At 37.3% G+C, this 20,452-nt stretch overlaps 2 protein-coding genes across 2 annotated transcripts; both read left to right on the forward strand.

Annotated features, from left to right (window-relative positions):
* Positions 1–3,103: 3,103 nt before the first annotated feature.
* Positions 3,104–16,879, forward strand: LOC106078982 (CD82 antigen-like). Its single transcript, XM_056016532.1, has 7 exons — positions 3,104–3,237; positions 8,226–8,660; positions 9,534–9,752; positions 10,952–11,026; positions 11,264–11,377; positions 12,219–12,407; positions 13,675–16,879. The coding sequence occupies exons 2-7, from the start codon at positions 8,538–8,540 to the stop codon at positions 13,825–13,827; spliced, it is 873 nt and encodes a 290-aa protein (XP_055872507.1). The 5' UTR covers positions 3,104–3,237; positions 8,226–8,537; the 3' UTR covers positions 13,828–16,879.
* Positions 16,880–19,975: 3,096 nt separating this feature from the next.
* On the forward strand, positions 19,976–20,299 carry LOC129923735 (uncharacterized). Its single transcript, XM_056016226.1, has one exon. It carries the CDS (start codon positions 19,976–19,978, stop codon positions 20,297–20,299), a length of 324 nt encoding a protein of 107 aa, XP_055872201.1.
* Positions 20,300–20,452: the final 153 nt, after the last annotated feature.

The following is a 20,452-nucleotide window of genomic DNA, read 5'->3' on the forward strand; positions in this document are numbered from 1 at the left end:
TATTATTATTATTTTCTAAAAGGCCCTCTGAGCGTCGTGTTAAAAAAATCTTTCACAGACATTCCAGTGTAATACTCTTAAATTTTAATCGAACACATTTTCCGAAAATAAAATGTAGAATGTAGACAGTGCTACTAGTAGGCTTCATCTTTTTAGGGCCTACATAATTGCTGATTTTAAAAGACGCTATATTGCTTATTAAGATATAGAGTTCACTGTATGCATGCATATCGATACACTATCAAACTTAACAATGATTTTTAAGGACCGATACACCTAGAAATGGATGCCCATCACATGATTGAGAATTTGTTGGCCGAATTTTATAGAAATGCCTGGGCCAAATTTGACACCCAGTCCGCCCCTGATTCTGTTAATATTAACAATTTGTTTACCTTTTTTTTTAAACACACTGGATCTAATGAACTGAGGGATCTCCATTCATTCCTTGATTGTGTTTTTGTTATCATTTCACACCTTTTTGGTTAGTGGTACTAGGCCTGCTAACCATCGTGCTTTTTTTTTGGGTCCGGTGGAAGGGATATCATAATTAGGCTTGTCCGAAGATTAAAGACGAATGCAGTATTTCCGTTTGCTAGGCAGCTAAAGCTGTGACCTACATATTTTGCCCCATCTAGCACTGATATAACCATTGTCCGCCGGTGGTCGATTAAAATTTACTTTTCGCCTTCTACGCCTGTGCTCGGAAGCGGATTTTCTTTAGGTCTCAAATGTGTATCCCGCGTCCTCTGTAAGTAAGTGACCTCCAGTTGTCTCGTTCTGAAGCTGCATGCAACCAGGTGCTTTCTTCTATGTCAGTTAATGCAAATTGTCACCTAAGATGGTCTTTAAGGCGTTTCCGTGGGGCACATCTGTTACGTGTTATTATTATAGCTTTTTTTTTGCGCTACTTTCATTTTTATAGCATGCTCAGAGCGCTATGTTCCTATCTTATTTGTTAACCAGTGGGGGGAGATGGTATCTGTGAGAAGGATTTTCGTGCTGCCTTTAGGCGCTCAGGTGCTGCCTTTAGGCGCTCAGGTGCTGCCTTTAGGCGCTCAGTAAACAACTTTGCTCGAGTCGGGTGTCGAACCTCGAGCCCCCTTCATAGGTACCCAAGTCAAGCCAAGTTCAAGCTTACTAAACCTCTCGATCACGCTTCCCACTATTATTGACAGGAAAATGGCAAAGGCGAGTAACTGGAACCTAAACTTCGGGTATGAGGGGAATTAAAATCTTTCCTGGCTACCCACCTAGGAGAAGGAAAACTCTAAATCCGAACCTCTGCTGCCTTGCAGCTATACCCAAACATGGGAAAGACTTCCGGAGTCAACCCTGAGAAAAATCAGGAGCCGGCGACTTTTAAGCAGCTTGCAGAACACAATTCTAAGCTCCTGGTAAAACCCGCGACGCCGCTGATCACAAACTGTATCGGCACGTGTCTTTCCTTTGGACATATCAGCCACTGTGTGGGTGACATCGTTCTGACCATAGCAAAGGTCAAGGTTTTTCGTCTCATGTCAATGTCATGTCAGTGAGGTGAACCAAAGTCTTTCCATGACTGACTGAGACCAGACTGGTATCTTTATAAAAGTCTCTGCAGTGGCAACTTACAACAAATTCATTTTCAACATTTAATTTAGTTTATATCTCAGCATTTTTTGCAATATCTATGGAAATATAGCGTCCATATTAATAGTTTTTTTTATACGCTAACACAATGTTTCCCTTGTTTTAAAATAAATTTAAAAATGTGTTAATAGAAAATAGAATTTGAATTCTGTTGGCAGGCTGTACTACTATACAAATCTAGAGAAGACATATTTAATAAAAATCCCCAGATTTCTATTTTAGGATTCTAACGTGATTTCAGCGAAACCGGGAACCATAGCTTTATTTCGGAGCTATTCTAGTTGTCTCTTTGTCTTGACTTCAGCTTACTGATTACAATACAATGCTCAACGTGCTTCTGGTAGTCCTTGGCACTGATCTATATATAAAAAAATCTTCAGTGCGACTTGAACATTTTATTATAAGTTTTATTTTGAGTTCCATTAGTTCCAAGGACACTTCATCGAAGTGCACGGAAGAAATAGAATTAGTCTCAGCATAAGGCACACACTAGAATGGAACAAGCTTTGTTATGCCCCATGTGTTTTCAAAGAGATTATCTAATCTTTTTTTTTTTTTTTTGGGGGGAGGGGGGGTCATCAGATCTAAATTGGGCATCGAGACAATAATGGTCGTCAAATTTATATTGGTCATCGAGGCTATGTTGGTCATTAAATCTGTATTGGGCATCGAGACAATGTAGATCATCAAATCTATATTGGGCATCGAGACAATGTTGGTCATCAGATCTATATTGGGCATCGAAACAATGTTGGTCATCAGATCTATATTGGGCATCGAAACAATGTTGGTCATCAAATCTATATTTAGCATTGAAACAATGTAGGTCATCAAATCTATATTGGGCATCAAATCTATATTGGGCATCTAGACAATGTTGGTCATCAAATCTATATTGGGCATCTAGACAATGTTGGTCATCAAATCTATATTGGGCATCTAGACAATGTTGGTCATCAAATCTATATTGGGCATCTAGACAATGTTGGTCATCAAATCTACATTGGTTATTGAGGCTACGTTGGTCATAAAATCTATATTGGGCATCTAGACAATGTTGGTCATCAAATCTATATTGGACATCGAGGCTATGTTGGTCATCAAATCTGTATTGGTCATTAAATCTATATTTGTCAACGAGGCTATGTTGGTCATGAAATCTATGTTGGTCATCGAGGCTATTCTAGACATCGAATCTGCGTTGGTCATCGAATCAATCATTCTGTTAGATTTGTCTAATTTAATTTATTATATTTGTTTGATATTTAAAAATAGTTTATTTGAAATTTATGTCCAACCAAAGTACTAGACAAAACTACCGTCTTTACTTTGTCCGACTCTCCTGTGAATGAAAACAGGAAGTTCCTATAACATGACGTAATAAACTCGCAAACCAAAGCATCTCTGTGCGCTCCGAATGATGCCATGCACACAGATGTCAACACCCCTGGCAACTGACAGTATTGATGACACTGCCTCGTGACTCTGTTGGCATTGATTTTGCCAGAGAGTGTGTGTACCTCTTCGTGTCAGTGTCAAGGCGTAGAATGTCTATCTGTTAGTGTCAGCGAGCAGTTTAGAACAGTACACTAGATCTATCTACTGGTAAGTTGTTTTTATAACATACGTACACAGATGTAATGATCCATGGTTTTTGTGTTTGTGAATATAAAATATAACTGTTAGAGCACACATAATCATGGCTATTTCTAAAATGAGCGCATATCTAAGAATGCATAAATGTATGTGCGTATTTTTATATGAGTAGATGCATGTGTATGGCTTTTTAAATATATATATATGTGTGTGTGTGTGTGTGTGTGTGTGTCTGTAAAAGTATGTGGATGTGTGATTGTGTAAGTGTAAGTGTTTAATTATGTGTGTGTGTATGAGTATATGAAAGTGTATGTGTGTGTGTACGCTTCAGTGTGGTAGCGACCTAAGGCTACACAATGGTAATGACTCAAGGCTATCCGTGGTTGCGTCTTAGGTCTACACTCTCTTAGCGACTCAAAGGTGCTTTGTGGTTGAGACACAAGATTACACCTCAAGATGTTTTTTTTTAAAATGTAGAAATAGAAACAAACTGCTCATTTTAGAGAATACGCTCCAACATTCAAGTACTTTGTACATATACAGAGACAAATGCGCTCGAGTTCGATTTATTAAAAAAAATTAGATTATAGATTTAAAAATGTTTTGACTACACGAAGAACGTAAGGTTAAGTAACTGCGACTGAAGAATTCAGAGATGAGATTAAAAAGATAGAACAGTTTGTGTTTCTACCTGGCCAGGCTGCTTTTAACACAAAGCAGCGCTGCGCCCACACTAAGGAAATCAATGACCAATTTGACTTGTCCTTTAGCTGAGAGGCGATTACTCACAGTGCCCCCATACCTTCCACGTCTTATGTTCGCTTGAAGTGTTGAAGCTAAGTGAGTGTGGTCTTAAGACACTCCAGGAATCAATGGGCGGAGGCACGCATGCATGTTTTATTTAGTTTTACGAGAAGTTTGTGCTACTGGTACTGGAAGGCGGCTCCTGCGGCTAGCATGTTGTAATGTTGACTTGTTGTAAATTTCTGATACGATTTTCATTCTAGTTTTATTGTAGAATCTAGAGACACACTTGCCCTTTGTAGACAATAGTTGCCAGTTTTTTTTTATTCAGATTCTTTGTTTTAGTCTTCTATGTACTTTTGAAATGATTTTATTGTATACAAATCTTATATTAACTCACTCAGTCTGATAACAGTTTAAACACCTTGGTTAGGCCGATAATAGAATATGCATCCTCTGTTTGGGATCCCTCAACTAAAGAAAACATTAAGAAACTGGAACAGACACAAAATAGAGCAGTGAGATTCATAACAAACGAATATTCACATTTAACTAGAGTAACACCTTTGGTAAAATCACTAAATTTAGAAAGCCTTCAGGACAGAAGACTCAAAAGTAAAGAAGGAATTATACATAAAACACTGAACCATAATTTTCAAATACAAAAACAAAATTTAATAAAATACTCTGAAAGACACAAAGATACAAATGTATCTCTAATCCCATATGCTAGGACAAATTTGTACAAATACTCCTTCCATAGCGCTATTAGAGCATGGAATGAGTTGCCTGAGCCAGCCAGGAAAACCAGTGACTTGGCAGAATTTAAGTCATTGGTTAATATGCATGACTGAATGCATGACGCGCAGGACGTAATCATCTTCTTTTTCGAAGTAACGTCTGTATTTTATAAGATAAGATAAGATAACACTTCATGTCTCCCACACTAATTTTGGATCAAGTTGAAACTTTGCACACACTTTTTCTTGTACCTGAAAAAACAAGAATCAATTTAAAAATATCGATTATATCTAGTTATTTCATTATTGGTAGTTAATTAGTTTGTTTGTTATGTTTGTTATTGAACAAGGGAATACATTGTACTTCATTGATCTGGCGGTGAAAATTGAATTAGTGCCCTTTATACTTTGCCTATGAAACCTGTGAGACAAAGAACAGATAGCTATAAACCTTCTATTTTCAAAAACACTTCGCTGGTACTGTGGTTAGCGTGTTGGCTTCCGGAAGCTTGAGCCCTTGAGTACGAATTCAAATAGTACATATAGTACACCTTTTTTAAATAAAATACATTTTAAAAGCTAAAATATTTATATATATAAACAAAATGTACTGATGAGTTTGAGTGTAGTTATGAAATGATACCTATACGAAGAATTGAATTACAGTTATATGTGTTGAAGTCATCATTTCGAAACCAAAGGGTCGCGTGATACATACACGAAACACCAGCAATAATGACATTTATTTAGAAATAACTCAAGATAGATGTAGATTTCAACTGCTTATAGAAGACACACTACTTTTAAGGGGAGATAACGATTAACATCCTCAGAAGATGTAAAGATCAAACTAAACTTAGAAATATACTTGTATCTTGTTTCAGAAATCGTGATTCATTTGTTTTGAACTTAATACAACTAACAAGACTATGATGAAACAACGTCACATGATACATTAAGCTAGCAGCGTTAGAATGTACATGTCTGTCTTGTTTTTAGCTGTGCAAGTTTTAATTTAATGCAAACTCTTTGATATATTCATCTCTTTTTTTTGTAAGAGAGATATGGATGTACTTACATACGTAATAACAATGTACGAGAACAAATTTATATAGCATAAAGAGAACCTAAACCGACCATCGGCGGCCAACGGCTATGTCTGCACTGGATGTGGCAAAATCTGTAGGTCGCAGTTGGGACTGAATAGCCACCTGATATACTGCACTCCGCATTTATATTCGGACTAAAAGAAAAGTCTTAATATTACAGATGTTTATTTTTAAACGCTATCACTTTGACAGAAGATGCTCTCCCTAGGCATCACAGAGTTTAACTAAAGGACACAAACACATTTGCCAGATCAATGCATGTGCACTTCCACTCTTTGCCTATGTGGAACAGTGACAACAAGAAAAAGGTGCCACAGTCGTTATTTTATCAAGTTTCAAGTTCCTGATTAAAAGTAGGTCACTCTTTAGGGTGAAGAAGCTTGGGGAATAGATATCCGGTGGGAATGGGCCAGCATCGAATAGGTGAAGTGAGTGCATGAATTGCCGCTGACCAATGGACCTCATTCACCAATCGTAAATAAACACATTTAGCCAAGTCATGATATTAATAAAACAATGAAAAATACGTATCACGTGACAACCACTAAGGATTACATAATTTGTATAGAAGATATATAGAATCACGTGGCTAAATGTTGTTTGTTTACGATTGGTGAATGAGGTCCATTCTAACAGTTTAAGGTTATATTTATAGTCTATTCCTTGAAGCTGTCCTGGCTTGGATTTGGTGTGTTGTCTGTTAGCTACTAGCTCACTAATCTGAACGCGAGTCCGAACACATCCAAGGGACACAACAATGGAATATACTTAATAAAACTTGTGTAGACTTCAACTGTGTCGTGCGCATCTTGTTTGGTATTTTCGTTTGAGCACCATAAGGTCTTATTAGTTCTGTTCCTAAGGATGCGCTATATTAGTGTCATTGTTCTCTTGTTGTGCCTTGAGATGAGTCTCTTGGTGTGTCTCTTGATGTGCCTTGAGATGGAGTTATCTGTGTGGTGTTCCTCCCCAGTAGTGGGGACGCAGGCTTGGGACTCTGCTGGAGTCAAGTCTGAGTTGTAGGCTTGGTAGATGACTATTGCCCGTGGCGTTGGGTTGGCGTTGTGAGGCCTGAAGCCTGATTGACTATGGCACTGAGATTAAGGTGTGCTATAGCCCTTTGAATGTAATTTGTAATTGCTATTGATATTGATTCATAATGTATGCCTCATAATATCATATATATCATTAACTCATTAAACCTTTGTTGTTATATGCAATATTGTTATTCACTAGTGTACGTTAATATTTGGTTTATTCGTTCCTGGATATTTATTGCATAAATTGATTGCTAGACTGTTAGGGGTGCCCAGGCAGACGAGCCAAGGCTAAATTATAACCCCGGCATAAAGTTAATAAACACTGTTCAGGTGGGGAGCCCGGCGGAGTACATCATACCCTAGAGGAGCGCGAGGACAAACTGATGTTTATTTACAGATAAAGATGATCGTCTTGTCTCTTTATCCGTCGTTTCAATTAGCAGTCCATTCTGTATACATCTTTTTACAAGCCCTAGCCATTTCCTTTTCCTGTGTTGAACCCGTATTCCGCAACGTCATTCGTCCTGTCTGACTACGTCACTACTTTTACCGTTGCTAAAAACAATGCACAATAAACTTATTTACAAAAAAAAAACTCACGTAAAACTAAACTAGGTCACTACAAAGCTATGACTCGATGTTGGTTGAGAAGGAAGGCCTGTCTGCCGTTGTCGAAAAACTACTAATTTATATAGTGCTGATTGAATAATGAGAATTAAGAATTCGACTCAACCAGGATTTCGCCACTTTTTATTGAAAAGGTGTAATCACCATTTACAGCAGAATGTCAGAAAAAAAATGTTTAGTTCCATGTTTACTTTCTAAATGTGTATTCTCTTAAACTTTTTTAAATGTGTATTTTCTTAAACTTTTTTCTAAATGTGTACTTTCTTAAACTTTACTCTATAAATGTGTCTTTTCTAAAACTTCACTTTCTAAATGTGTCTTTTCTAAAGCTTCACTTTCTAAACGTGTATTTTCTAAAACTTCACTTTCTAAATGTGTATTTTCTAAAACGTTACTTTCTAAATGTGTATTTTCTAAAACTTTACTTTCTAAAATTGCTCTGTCGTGAAATGTTAAGAGACATGAGATACTTTGTTCGTGCACACTTTGACACATTTTAAGATCCATCATGCTCAAGTGATGGCACAAGGGTTTGTTTAGAAACGTGTACACATCTGCCAGTGTTTCACATCTCTCCCTCCCGCCTCCCCTATCTCAGTCACGTGACGCTAGCTGCATCAACTTGCTTTCGTTATAAAAGCACTTCAAAAATAGTTGTAATTAGTTCAGAGACGTTGTGAATTGATTATGAAAATTGTTGTAAAAATTCATTTAATTTATTGCCTTTTTCTCCCCAGTTGTTTCCGGAATAGCAAATTCGATAATTGCCACCAACAGTGGCTTGGGTATTACCCAACCATGACATCTCGATTAAGTGGCAACTTGTTTCTGGCATAGCAGAATCCATCGATCGATGACAGACAATTCTAAACACTGCCTCGTCTTAAAATATATTCTACAGCATTTCAAAAGTATATCATTTTTTTCCTTTACAAGGCAACATGTGTTCTTTGTCAACAATTCAATAACGGTAACTCGTATAAAAACTGCTGTGCAACACTTATTCTCCCCCTTTCTTTACTGCTTCTGCTAGCAGACGACTCAGCCTCATGCCTTTTTCCATTCAAAAACTGGATATCGTTGACGTCAAGGCCAGCGACATAATGGGCTGCTCTGAATCGACCCGCGCGTGCCTCAAGTTCACAATCGTCTTCTTCAACATACCAATCATAGTAAGTAGTTGCCAGGCATGCTGCGAGCAGACGTAGCCAATCAATCATGTGTTGCTCTTAGCAATCCATATTTTAAAAAAATACATTTAAAAAAAAACACGAAAAAAAGTTTTTCTAATACTTACACTTTGGTTTTTCATGCGATTGTCATTGATGTTATTTCTTAAAAAACAAACAAACAACAAAATCGAAAAATAGTCATTACTAGACTGAACCACAATACTTAGACAATTTAATCTATTAATTTAAATAATTTTTTTTTTTCTGGTAAAGTATAATTATACAGATGTAAAATATTGAAGATTTTGAATACACGCAAACCAATCCTTAAATAGCTTTGGTATATCCGGTGTAAAAAATAAAGGAAGTTTATTATTATTTTTAAAAATTTATTTTGGCAACATTGAAGTTCGACTTAGCGTCCTTGACCTACTTAAGTTTATCTTTAAAATCTCCAATAGATATAAACTTGTAGATATTTACTTTTCCACAAGTAATATCAGGTGCCCATTAGAGCTGGGTAGACTCAGAGGCGCCCAAGGATCCCTAAATTAAAATTTTTAAATCTTAACCAGGATTCGAACTCGGAACCCCCGGTACGGAAGCCAAGCGCTTTACCGCTCAGCCACAGCGCCTGCTCTAACAGATATGAGGCTTAAAAAAAATTGTCATACAATCTTATTGATGAATGATTTTTGAATAAACTACCAAATTCTTTCGTTGGTATAACGCGTTTGCACCATCATTGTAGAATAGGGAAAATATATTATATTTTCGTTCTATGTTTTAGAGCAACTGTAAGGCAATATGTATAGGCCCTAAGTTAATTATCGTAATTTACTCACATGTGTACTAAGTATTCATTGCTTTCAGGTTATTGGTGCAGTGTCTCTGGGCATTGGAGTCTGGGTCACAGTGGATGACAACTCCTTCTTTGACCTGACCGCCAGCATCCTTGACCTTCAGGTGCTGGGGCAGGACATCTTGCGACAAGGTGCCCTGGTGATGATTGTCGCGGGCGCCGCCATGATCATCCTGGCGGGAATAGGGGTGATAGGCGCCCTGGCCATGAGCTCATGCATATTGACATTCGTAAGATTTTGTTTGTAGAAAATGCTTCCGTGTTTATCTTTACTTTATTCTATTTACTGATATGTGTTTGTGTGTGTGTGTGTGTGTGTGTGTGTGTGTGTGTGCCTTTTGTCCGATGTTTTATTCATTTTCTCAACAATCTTCTATACGCCTATATTATTAGGTCAGTATTTATTTAATTTAATGGTGTTTTAGAGGGCCTGGGTTTAATTACTATATCATTATATGTTAGAATGAAATCGTATGGCAAATATATTGCTGCGCTATTAGAAGTTTAATATGATGTCACAATACCCAATGTTTGCCGGGTATTTTTAAGTGAAAAAAGAACAGAATTCCTAATTATGAAATGAAATAAATGATAAATATTAATAACAATAAAATAATAAAAAGGTTAAGATTAAGCATACAGTATTAACAAACAATATAACTTCATTTCATCAATATATTCACAAAAGTAGACTTCACATAATGTATGAATCTTATTAACTGATTCCGCTTGTCTTTCCATGTAGCCTATTATACCTTCTCTTCAATTAGCTTCTCCAATAGACATTGGATGGAACCATATTTCAGAAGCGGCCACGAATATTTGTTTGATTTGTATGATGGGCTGACGCTGACAAAAGTACAGATACGGGGCCTGCGGCGTTTACCTGCCCCTCTCGCCATCCCCTATAGCCGCCTCTGCAAAATCTTCTATTGAATAAATTCCTGCTTATTTTCACTCCCTCGGCTATATTTAGTTCTATTTAAAAATCACTATTGTTTCTCGAAAAGTAAACTTGTTGGTAATTGTTTATACAATTGACACTTATTATTTGTCTGTTTTGTCTATAGGGTCTGTTTTAATTTTTAATTTGTAGTACTGTAACATAATAAGGTCTGTGTTCATTTATAGCGCTATTGGAATGTAATTTTCATACCGTCAATTACGTATTTTTTCCTATTCTCAGTACGCTGTTGTGTTTAGGTATATTTTTTTTCTATTCTCAGTACGCTGTGGTGTTTAGGTATATTTTTGTCTATTCTCAGTACGCTGTTGTGTTTAGGTATATATTTTTGTCTATTCTCAGTACGCTGTTGTGTTTATGTATATATTTTTGTCTATTCTCAGTACGCTGTTGTGTTTATGTATATATTTTTGTCTATTCTTAGTACGCTGTTGTGTTTATGTATATATTTTTGTCTATTCTCAGTATGCTGTGGTGTTGATTTTATTACTGGTTCTGGAGGTAGCAGTCATTATCCTCGGAATTGTCTTTAAGTCAGAGGTAAGTCCAGAGATGTTATGAATATAAGTCAACTAAATACAGATATGAATGAATACATCTTGCATCACGTGATTGGCAGACGTCTGCTTTCAAGTCTGCTTAACGCCATGTTGTTTAAATCGTTATCTCTACTAGAGCCGTACAGGAGCAAATTGTTTACTTTTCCTGCTCTTTGTTACATTCACTGCTTTTGATATTAAAATCTATTAATGATAAACAAATTTCTATCTCTTTCAGTGGGAAGCTAAATCTAGTATGCTAGTGTTAGGTAAACTGAAAACCCAATACGGCTACAATGACTCTGATTCAAGAGCTCCTTTCACTCGCACCTATGATGCCCTGCAAAAAAAGGTAAAATCTCAAGGACCAAAGTTAGTTTAATCGAACTGAAACTCATTAGTCAAACTAGTCCCTTAACTCAGAGACACAGAGACACAATGCTACAACTAATAGCAATAGTAATGCGTCAATGGTAATTATAATTTATGTAGACTGAGAGAGAGAAAGAAAGAAAGAAAGAGAGAAAGAAAGAGATAGAGAGAAGGAGAAAGAAAGAGATAGATAGAGAAAGAGATAGAGAGAAGGAGAAAGAAAGAGATAGATAGAGAAAGAGCTAGAGAGAAGAAGAAAGAAAGAGGTAGAGAGAAGGAGAAAGAAAGAGATAGAGAGAAGGAGAAAGAAAGAGATATAGAAAGAAAGAGATAGAGAGGGAGAGAAAGAAAGTGATAGAGAAAAAAGGAAAGAGAGAGAAAGAGAGAAAGAAAGAGAGAAAAAGAGAGAAAGGGAGAAAAGTGAGAAAGAGAGAGAGAATGAGAGAGATAAATAGAGAGAGAGAAAAAAAGAGAGAAAGAGAAACAGGCACATTGAAATAGAATCGAGAAATAAAGAATTTGTGTGCGAGAGAATAAAAGGGGAAAAAGAGATAGTTTAAAAGGAGAAAGAGACGGGAAAAGAGAGAGCAAGAAAGAAAGATTAAGAGATATGGTAAGAGGAAGAGAGAGAGTGAGAGAGAGAGAGAGAGAAACAGAATGAAAGAACGTGAGAGAGAGAGAGAAAGAGATTAGGTATCTAAAAGAACACCTCTATCTAAGTATAAGTGTGTGTTTGAGTCAGTTGATAGGGATATAACTGTACGAGCTACATTGATATGTTTCAATGAATTAATAGTTTCTAATTTGCCCATTTTCCACAGCTACACTGCTGCGGCTGGGAGGGTGGGCCCGACTTCGCCAACGCTACCATCACCAACTGGAACAACGCAACCTTACGGAATGGTCTGAAGAGAACAGTTCCTGACTCGTGCTGCATTGCGGCACCCAATGTGACTCAGCTGACGGAGTGTACCACCAGCCCTTACAATAACACATTCTACTACTCCCAAGTAAGTCACGGTTAACAGCGCCCCAAGTAGGTCACAGCTAACAGCGCCCCAAATAGGTCACAACTAACAGCGCCCCAAGTAAGTCACGGCTAACAGCGCCCCAAGTAGGTCACGGCTAACAGCGCCCCAAGTAGGTCACAGCTAACAGCGCCCCAAGTAGGTCACAGCCAACAGCGCCCCAAGTAGGTCACAGCTAACAGCGCCCCAAGTAGGTCACAGCTAACAGCGCCCCAAGTAGGTCACAGCCAACAGCACCCCAAGTAGGTCACAGCTAACAGCGCCCCAAATAGGTCACAGCTAACAGCGCCCCAACTTTCTCTAATCAATTAATAAGGATGATCATATAATTCGTCCGCCACTAAAATAATCGGGATAATATGTCTCTAGTAAATTAATAGGCTCATGCCTTCCCTATGAAAAAAAAAAAAGCATGGAAGTAGTTGTAGTTCCCTATAAGTGATTTCAATCTATGAGAAAAACTATTTTGAAACAGCCAGGTTTTGTGTGTATCTGGTGAACACAATAAAAAAGATGCCTTCTCTTCTTAGCTTTTGGAAATCAAATTTATTTTCTAATCTCTTCCGTTTTTAGTTCAATTTTTTTTTTAATTCCCCTGGCAACATTGGAGTTTAATTCCAGTTTATCGTAAACAATTCTACACAAAATGAATACCATGCATGTTATTCCCAACCAAATTTAATAGCATTCACATAACTCCGCATAAAAATGACTAGCATGAAGGTAACTCCGCATTACATCTATAGTTTGCATTAAATTTCAAACAATAAATCAGTAGGATGTATGTTCTCCCCCCCGAGTAACTGAATAGGTTCCTGAGAAGTTCAACGAGAAACCTCTATCTAGTTAGTTCTGCGTATTTCGTAATTATTCACATTCTTTTATTTATTCATAAATCATTTCCTCTTTTTATCACAAACACTTTTTTTTAAGTAGTGCGTACTATATGTATGTAGGGCAGGCCCGCAGGCTGCCGCAAACGCATTTATTAATGCCGGCACATGCGATTAAAAATAATCTCATTAGTATAAAAGCAAATGCAGCTATTAATGCCAGCACATACAATTAAAAATCTCAAAGCGATGATTTTTTAACAAGTAACAATTAGCTTTTAAAAGTTCATTGCGTCGTTGAACATCGTTATAGCCCGCTAGCATTAGTCTTATTCTGGAATTTAGCTTGACGTAGCCGTCCTACCTTTCCTCAAATTCCTTATACAAATGAAACATTTGATTGACTTTGTTGACAGGGCTGTCGGAAAGTGATTGAAAGCAAGCTACGCACCTATCAATGGGTGGTCATCGGAGTGACCATCGCTGTGCTGACCTTTCAGTTTCTTATCATCGTGTTGACCCTCAGCCTGGTGGTCCACAACGTCAACAACAAGTATGACATGAGCTGAGCCTCTCCTGGACACGCTGGACACCATTAACAACATCAAAATGACCATCCTTTCTACGAGTATTCTCGATGGGGTATAAATTGGTTTCTTCATTGAATTCCATCGATTCTAAATGTCAAAACATAAGGGCCGGATGTTACAAGAAATCAAAACATTAACTCCCTTTTTCTTTAAAGACAAAGTGAAAACAAGATTGAAAGTCGTCAAAGAAATAGTTACATTTATGTAGCGACTTTAAAATTTCTATTGCATTTGGGTTTAAAAAGTTATTAATTGACTTATTTGTGTGTGTAAATCAACCAGAAATTCAACATTAGAAGTACATTTGATATTTTCGAGTCAGAACGGAAGTGGGTTATGTTGAGACACGATTTCAAAAGACTTACACATTTTGCATGTCGTAAATAGGACGCACGTGAATACAAGCACCATGAACTCCAGACTATATGAGACGTCAGTTCGTAACAAACACAACTAATAGCAACAAACTTTCTTCGGGGGTATTTGTCTTTCATCTCACTTGTTCTTGTCCTCGGGTTTTAATTCTTCTACGAGTTTTGAAATGTACCCTCACAGTGACTGTCACGGATGTACTCAAGCTAGAGTTCGCCCCATATACTCACATAGTTTGTATTTATTATTGCCTATTTGGACATTGTATGTTTGTTTAAGATATAGACTAGATCTGTTTGATTAGATGCACACGGTTTTATGATAAACTCTTTGTGACATAATAGATAAGATGTATGTATAGAGATCTGTGTAGATCAAAACGGACTGAAATGACTGCATGTTGTTAAATATATTACTATTATCCAGACTTATCTGTATCTTCATTGTAAAGACTGAAGTACCTAATTGAAATTTAACATTGAAGATGTAACTCACTGTAAACTCTTAATATAAGTTGATAACACCTTCGCTTCTTAGTAAACATTTTATAAAATATCACGCAATGATCATCCGTTATTAATTACAGTTAATGTGTTCACCTTTATAATGGCGTCTAACTGAATGATGTGATTGCTTTATCATGACTACCAATTTCGTTTGCTAAAAAAGTTAATAAGAGTAGTGTACCCTTGATGTTTATTTTTTTAAAAGGTCACTCACAATTTAGACGTTTAAATAAGGAAAAATAAAATAACTTAGAAAAAAAACAACGCTTCTATTAAGTACAATTGGCACAATTAGTTTAGATCAGTTATGTAATTATGTGTGTAATTGTCCTAGATTTATTAATTTGTGCGATAGAAATATTTTTACTTATTGTTTTTGTTTAGTTCTTAGCTTTCTCGATGCGCCATTATCCTATCACGTGCCTGGACCAGTTGTGAAAGGGGGAGAGAATAACTGGGTATCTTGGTGAATGTTTACAGGATTATTTTTTTAATGCGTAAAAAAAAAAACGTTCACTAAGGGCTCAAAGGGACTAAATCAACTAACATCACCTCGTCTGTCAAGTACTATTTCTTTCTTTCCCTTGTTCAAGATACCAAAACAAAATAATTAATGACCAAAAGTTAATTAACTTAATTTTTAAATTATAATGCCTCTAGCCATGCGAACCGTCTTCGATGCTGTAATTACCTGCAAAGTACACAATTGAACACCGTAGTAACATCTGTAACTTACAGGAAGTACAGCCACGCTCAACATTTTCTTGCCACTTGTATATTTTAAACATTGTTTTTTTATGTAAAATAAATAAATAAATTATAACCTTTATATATAGAGCTACTTTGCATGCTCAGAGCGCTAAGGTGTGTGTATGTATGTGGGGGGGGGGGTGTTTATCTGGGAGAAGGTTTTCCGTGCTGCCTATAGGCGCTCAGTAAACACAACTCTGCTCAAGTCGGGTGTCGAACCTCGAGCCCCCTTCAAGCCAAACCAAACACAAGCGTCCTTAGCCTCTCGACCACGCAGCAGGGTTTTAAAGCGAAGGACGTAGACTTGTGAACGTGAAATCAAAATGTACATCAAACTACAAACCAGACTTTGTTCTGATCTTTGGTTATATCTCTCCATATTTTGTCCCTTGACTTTCTGACACTTCACGTCACCACATCGTTCCATTTTTCCCGGTCAGCAGCTGTTCTCAGCAGGATGTCAAGAAAGAGGCCGGTGCATTCTTCTTCGTTGTCCATCCAGCTTTTCTGTGCACGACCTTTCTACGTGCGCCCTCTATGGTATCTTTGTTAGTGAGTCATGTCTTACAATAAGACTAAACCAGCTCAGCTTTCGTCTCTTTACAGTATGAAAAGAAATTCCACCTTTTTGCCAGCTAGAGTGTTGACTTGTAACAGTACAACATTTGTCTTCTTTTCCTGGTATCTGGTGTTAAGGCTTCCATGCGGTGTTGGTTCTTTGAAATATAACTAGTGTAGATCTACGTCTGACTGGAAGTAACACTGAACTCGAACTACTTCAGTAACACCGGCGAAAGGCCGAAACAATCAAAATATGTAGTCGACGCTGATGTTGTTTTACAAATATATTTAATAATCAAGAAGGGAATCGTCCGATGTCAGCTATGTCCGTAAATCCGTATATCTATTGTACTGCTGTACACGAAGCGTCTTCTTTTTTGCGTCACTTAGAGCGTTCTTGTTTTTTAACCAACCTTACGTCACTTGTCGCTAAGTAAAACTTTACCCTATTCCCGAAACAAATAACTAAATCCTAATCATGTCATAACACTGGTACCCAGCATAATTATGTAATATTTAGTCTCAAAGTTTAGCCTCAGTGTTCAGTGCCCAAATTGTCATAGACATATATGAATCTTTAAATTTATGGCCATGAAAATACTGTTGTTTTTACGTTCTATGTGAAATATTTCATGCTAAAATATGTTTCTGTCAATAACAATTAACCAAGAGTGAAAGTATTTTTTTTTTGAGGTTTTTTTTTTGTTGATTTTTTTTTTAAATTGACATTTGTTTGGTAGGAGGCTGGAGCGTGTTGAAACTTTTATAATGTTTTGATATTTTATTGTGGTCGTTTAATATGTGGAACAATGTCCCCCAATTCTTCAACGTTGTAATAAACTTAAAAATTTTTTTTTTTTTTTTTTTTTTCTTTTTATATTGTATATTCTGGATGATGACGTGCTATAGACAGATAATGTTGTATCTTTGTCCTACTAAGTGTTGTACAACAGAAGGACCCATCTTCGGTTTATAAAATGTTTTGCCGAAAAGAAAGAAATGTGATTTTTTTTTCTCAAATTCAAAATTTTTCTAATGACACTGTGACAAAATATCTCAAACCAATGGTTTAGTTACACGTTTATAAATTTAGTGGTAAAGGGAAAACACTTAAGTATTCGTCAAGAAATACGTTAGTTATTTCCCTTGTCATGTTTGCCGTAAGCAACACATCATGATTCAACAACTATTCTATCGGGAGCCTCTGAGCCTGGCATAGTTCTTGAAACAGTGTCAAACCATCAAAGTGTATTGGGGTGAAAAGGGGGGGGGGGTCAGACGCTGATCACAGCCGTTCTTCTATATGGGACAGTATTGTGACCTATTTTAGCGGTCCCCGAAATGGGAATAGCCGCCATTAGTTTTGTGTGGTCTGTTTGTTCGTTCGGCCGTCTGTCTGTCTATCCCGTTTAGATCGCAAAAACTAGAAAATATATTGAAAACCCGATTTCATGAACATTTAGATTTATCAATGTTCTGGTGCAAAGGCTACTTTTTTTTTTTTTTTTCGAAAGAGTGCCGTTTAAATTATGAAATTAAATATGCAAGCAGTTTTTTTCGATTAATATACATACACCATTTCTACAACAAGTCACTATTTAAGTAATAGTAAGATCGAAAGGGGGGGGGGGGGAGAGACATACAATAGCATAAACTATGCATCCATTACAAAATCATCAAGTAGACAGCCAAAAAAAAAAAAATCAATTTGAGACATAATCCTTACCTATAATAAGTTTTACTTTTTCGCCACGAAAATAAAAGTAGTTTTGCGAAAATCTGTTAAGCCTATACAATCATATCAAATATAACATACCATGGAAAGGGTTATTTACCCGATTTGTTAAAAGTTAAATAAATTTAGCTATATAACATAAGAGAAGCGCGCGATGAATGTGATATAAAGTACATCAGGATGTCTAAATTCGCAGATATAAAGAAACGAATTTATGTAGAAATGCTTTTGAAACACAAATTTGAAGGTTAAATAATGTAATGAGTGGACTATATTATATGTATAAGAGTGTCAAAATAAAACACTCTCTTTGCTAAGGGTTGTTCTTAAAATTAGATCTAGATCTAGATCATTTCGGTCTCGTCTCATGTAAACATGGCATTATGACCTCGATCCATGAAATAGTAATACTTTCATAGAGTTGGGCAATTATTTTTTTTTGAGGGTCCTAAGCTTGTTATAGGGTCACTGTTTTGATTTCTATGCGGGACATACATACATACGCTTTACTTTCTGCCTTGTAATATATATATAGGCCTATAAAATAATACCAATGTTTCTGATATCTAAATAAATAATTTTATTTGTTAACATTCTTATTTAAAAAATACTATATTTGGGCTTAACTGATAAGAGCCTCTGAAACTTAAAGACCATTTAATTCTGGTTTATTAAACTAAAACCAGCACATGAGAGGTAATGGACTAGAGTACGCAGAGATTAATAAAGCCCACTGACAGCTGTAGAAGTTAGATTGATCATTTCAGCCTCTTATATGTTTTCAATATGGTCCCTTATAGTAGGAAGAGGGCTTTTGTCCCAGGGTGGAGATTCATTATAGTGTATCGAGGATTCCAGAGTAATATTTTCAAGGAAATAGTGAACTGTTTTCTACAAACCAATTATCCTAGCAATCAGTGGATCAGAGTTTACACGTATGGCTCATCCCATAAAGCCACCACAAATGGAGGAGCTGGAATACTCATCGAATGGCCAGATGGAGGAAAACTTGAAAAATCCATATCAACAGGAGAGCTCTCTGACAGTCACAGAGCAGAAAGGCAAGCACTAGCACTAGCTGCTACCATGCTAGCAAATCATCCAAGTTCCCCACACAGTCAAATTGTCTTTCTAACCGATGCGAAAACAACCCTCCAAAGCTTGCAAAACTCTGATTCCTCTTATATTAAAAACCTTTCAAAGCTCAACAACAACAGCAAAAAAACTGTTATTCAATGGATACCAGCTCATATACAACTACAAGGAAATGAGAAGGCTGACACACTCGCCAAGAGTGGGAGAACTAACTCACAAATAAACTCTGCTCTCTATCCAGAAGAATTGAAGAAATTAATTGTAAATAAAATAAATGAGAAATGGACGAGCTCTCATTCAAATCACAAGAAAGATGACGCTTACTATAAGCTATCCCGACAAGACCAACGTCTAAATTTCAGGACCGGACACAACAGAATGCGACAACATATGTACCGGAAGCTCAAAATTGGAACCAGTGAATCTGCCTATGTGGAGTATCACCAGAAAATGCTGACCACGTCCTCTAAAACTGCATTCTTTACAAAGAGGCCCATACAAGACACTGGCCCCAAAACACCCCAATAGAAAGAAAACTATATGGAGAGCTCCCTGATTTGGAAACCACTGCGCAGTTCATCTCATGTATTGGTCTAGTCATCTGAACACTCCAACATAACAATGAGAACGAAGAAGAAGAAGAAGAGGAGCCTCTTATATTATCTTATATACCTCCCCTTCAGACACACACACATACACACACAGACAAACCAATACAAGTAACAATCCAAAGATCAAAGCTCACGAATTACTGAAAAAATGACTTAATTATTTAAAGAGTTGCTTAATTATTTTAAAAAATTACTTTTAAAAGGTTCTCCTTCAAGGCATGGTGGAAGGAGCATGAAGTCGTCCTAAGAAGAGTTGACTTGACAGCACAGATCATTAGACTGGCCTCTTTCTCTTGATATTTTGTTAATGACAGTTTAGAAGTGGAGGGATTGGGTTACGCGAACCGTCACAGAACACCTCAGTCACATAGCCCCTCAGTCACAGTACACCTCAGTCACATAGCCCCTCAGTCACAGAACACCTCAGTCACATAGCCCCTCAGTCACAGAACACCTCAGTCACATAGCCCCTCAGTCACAGAGCCACTCAGTCACAGATGACCTCAGTCACAGAGCACCTCAGTCACAGAACACCTCAGTCACAGAACACCTCAGTCACATCTCCCCTCATTCATAGCTCCCCTCAGTCACAGAGCCCCTCAGTCACAGAGCCCCTTTGTCACAGAACACCTCAGTCACAGAGCCCCTCAGTCACATCTCCCCCAATTCATAGCTCCCCTCAGTCACAGAGCCCCTCAGTCACAGAGCCCCTTTGTCACAGAACACCTCAGTCACAGAACACCTCAGTCACAGAGCCCCTCAGTCACAGAAGACCTCAGTCACATAGCCCCTCAGTCACAGAGCCACTCAGTCACAGATGACCTCAGTCACAGAGCACCTCAGTCACAGAACACCTCAGTCACAGAACACCTCAGTCACAGAACACCTCAGTCACAGAACACCTCAGTCACATCTCCCCTCATTCATAGCTCCTGTGATGTTGCTAGTTCAGGCTGTCTTGAAGTCAACCAATT

Source organism: Biomphalaria glabrata, chromosome 17 (genome assembly GCF_947242115.1).
Source record: "Biomphalaria glabrata chromosome 17, xgBioGlab47.1, whole genome shotgun sequence".
In the NCBI taxonomy this organism is placed as follows: Eukaryota; Metazoa; Mollusca; class Gastropoda; family Planorbidae; genus Biomphalaria; species Biomphalaria glabrata.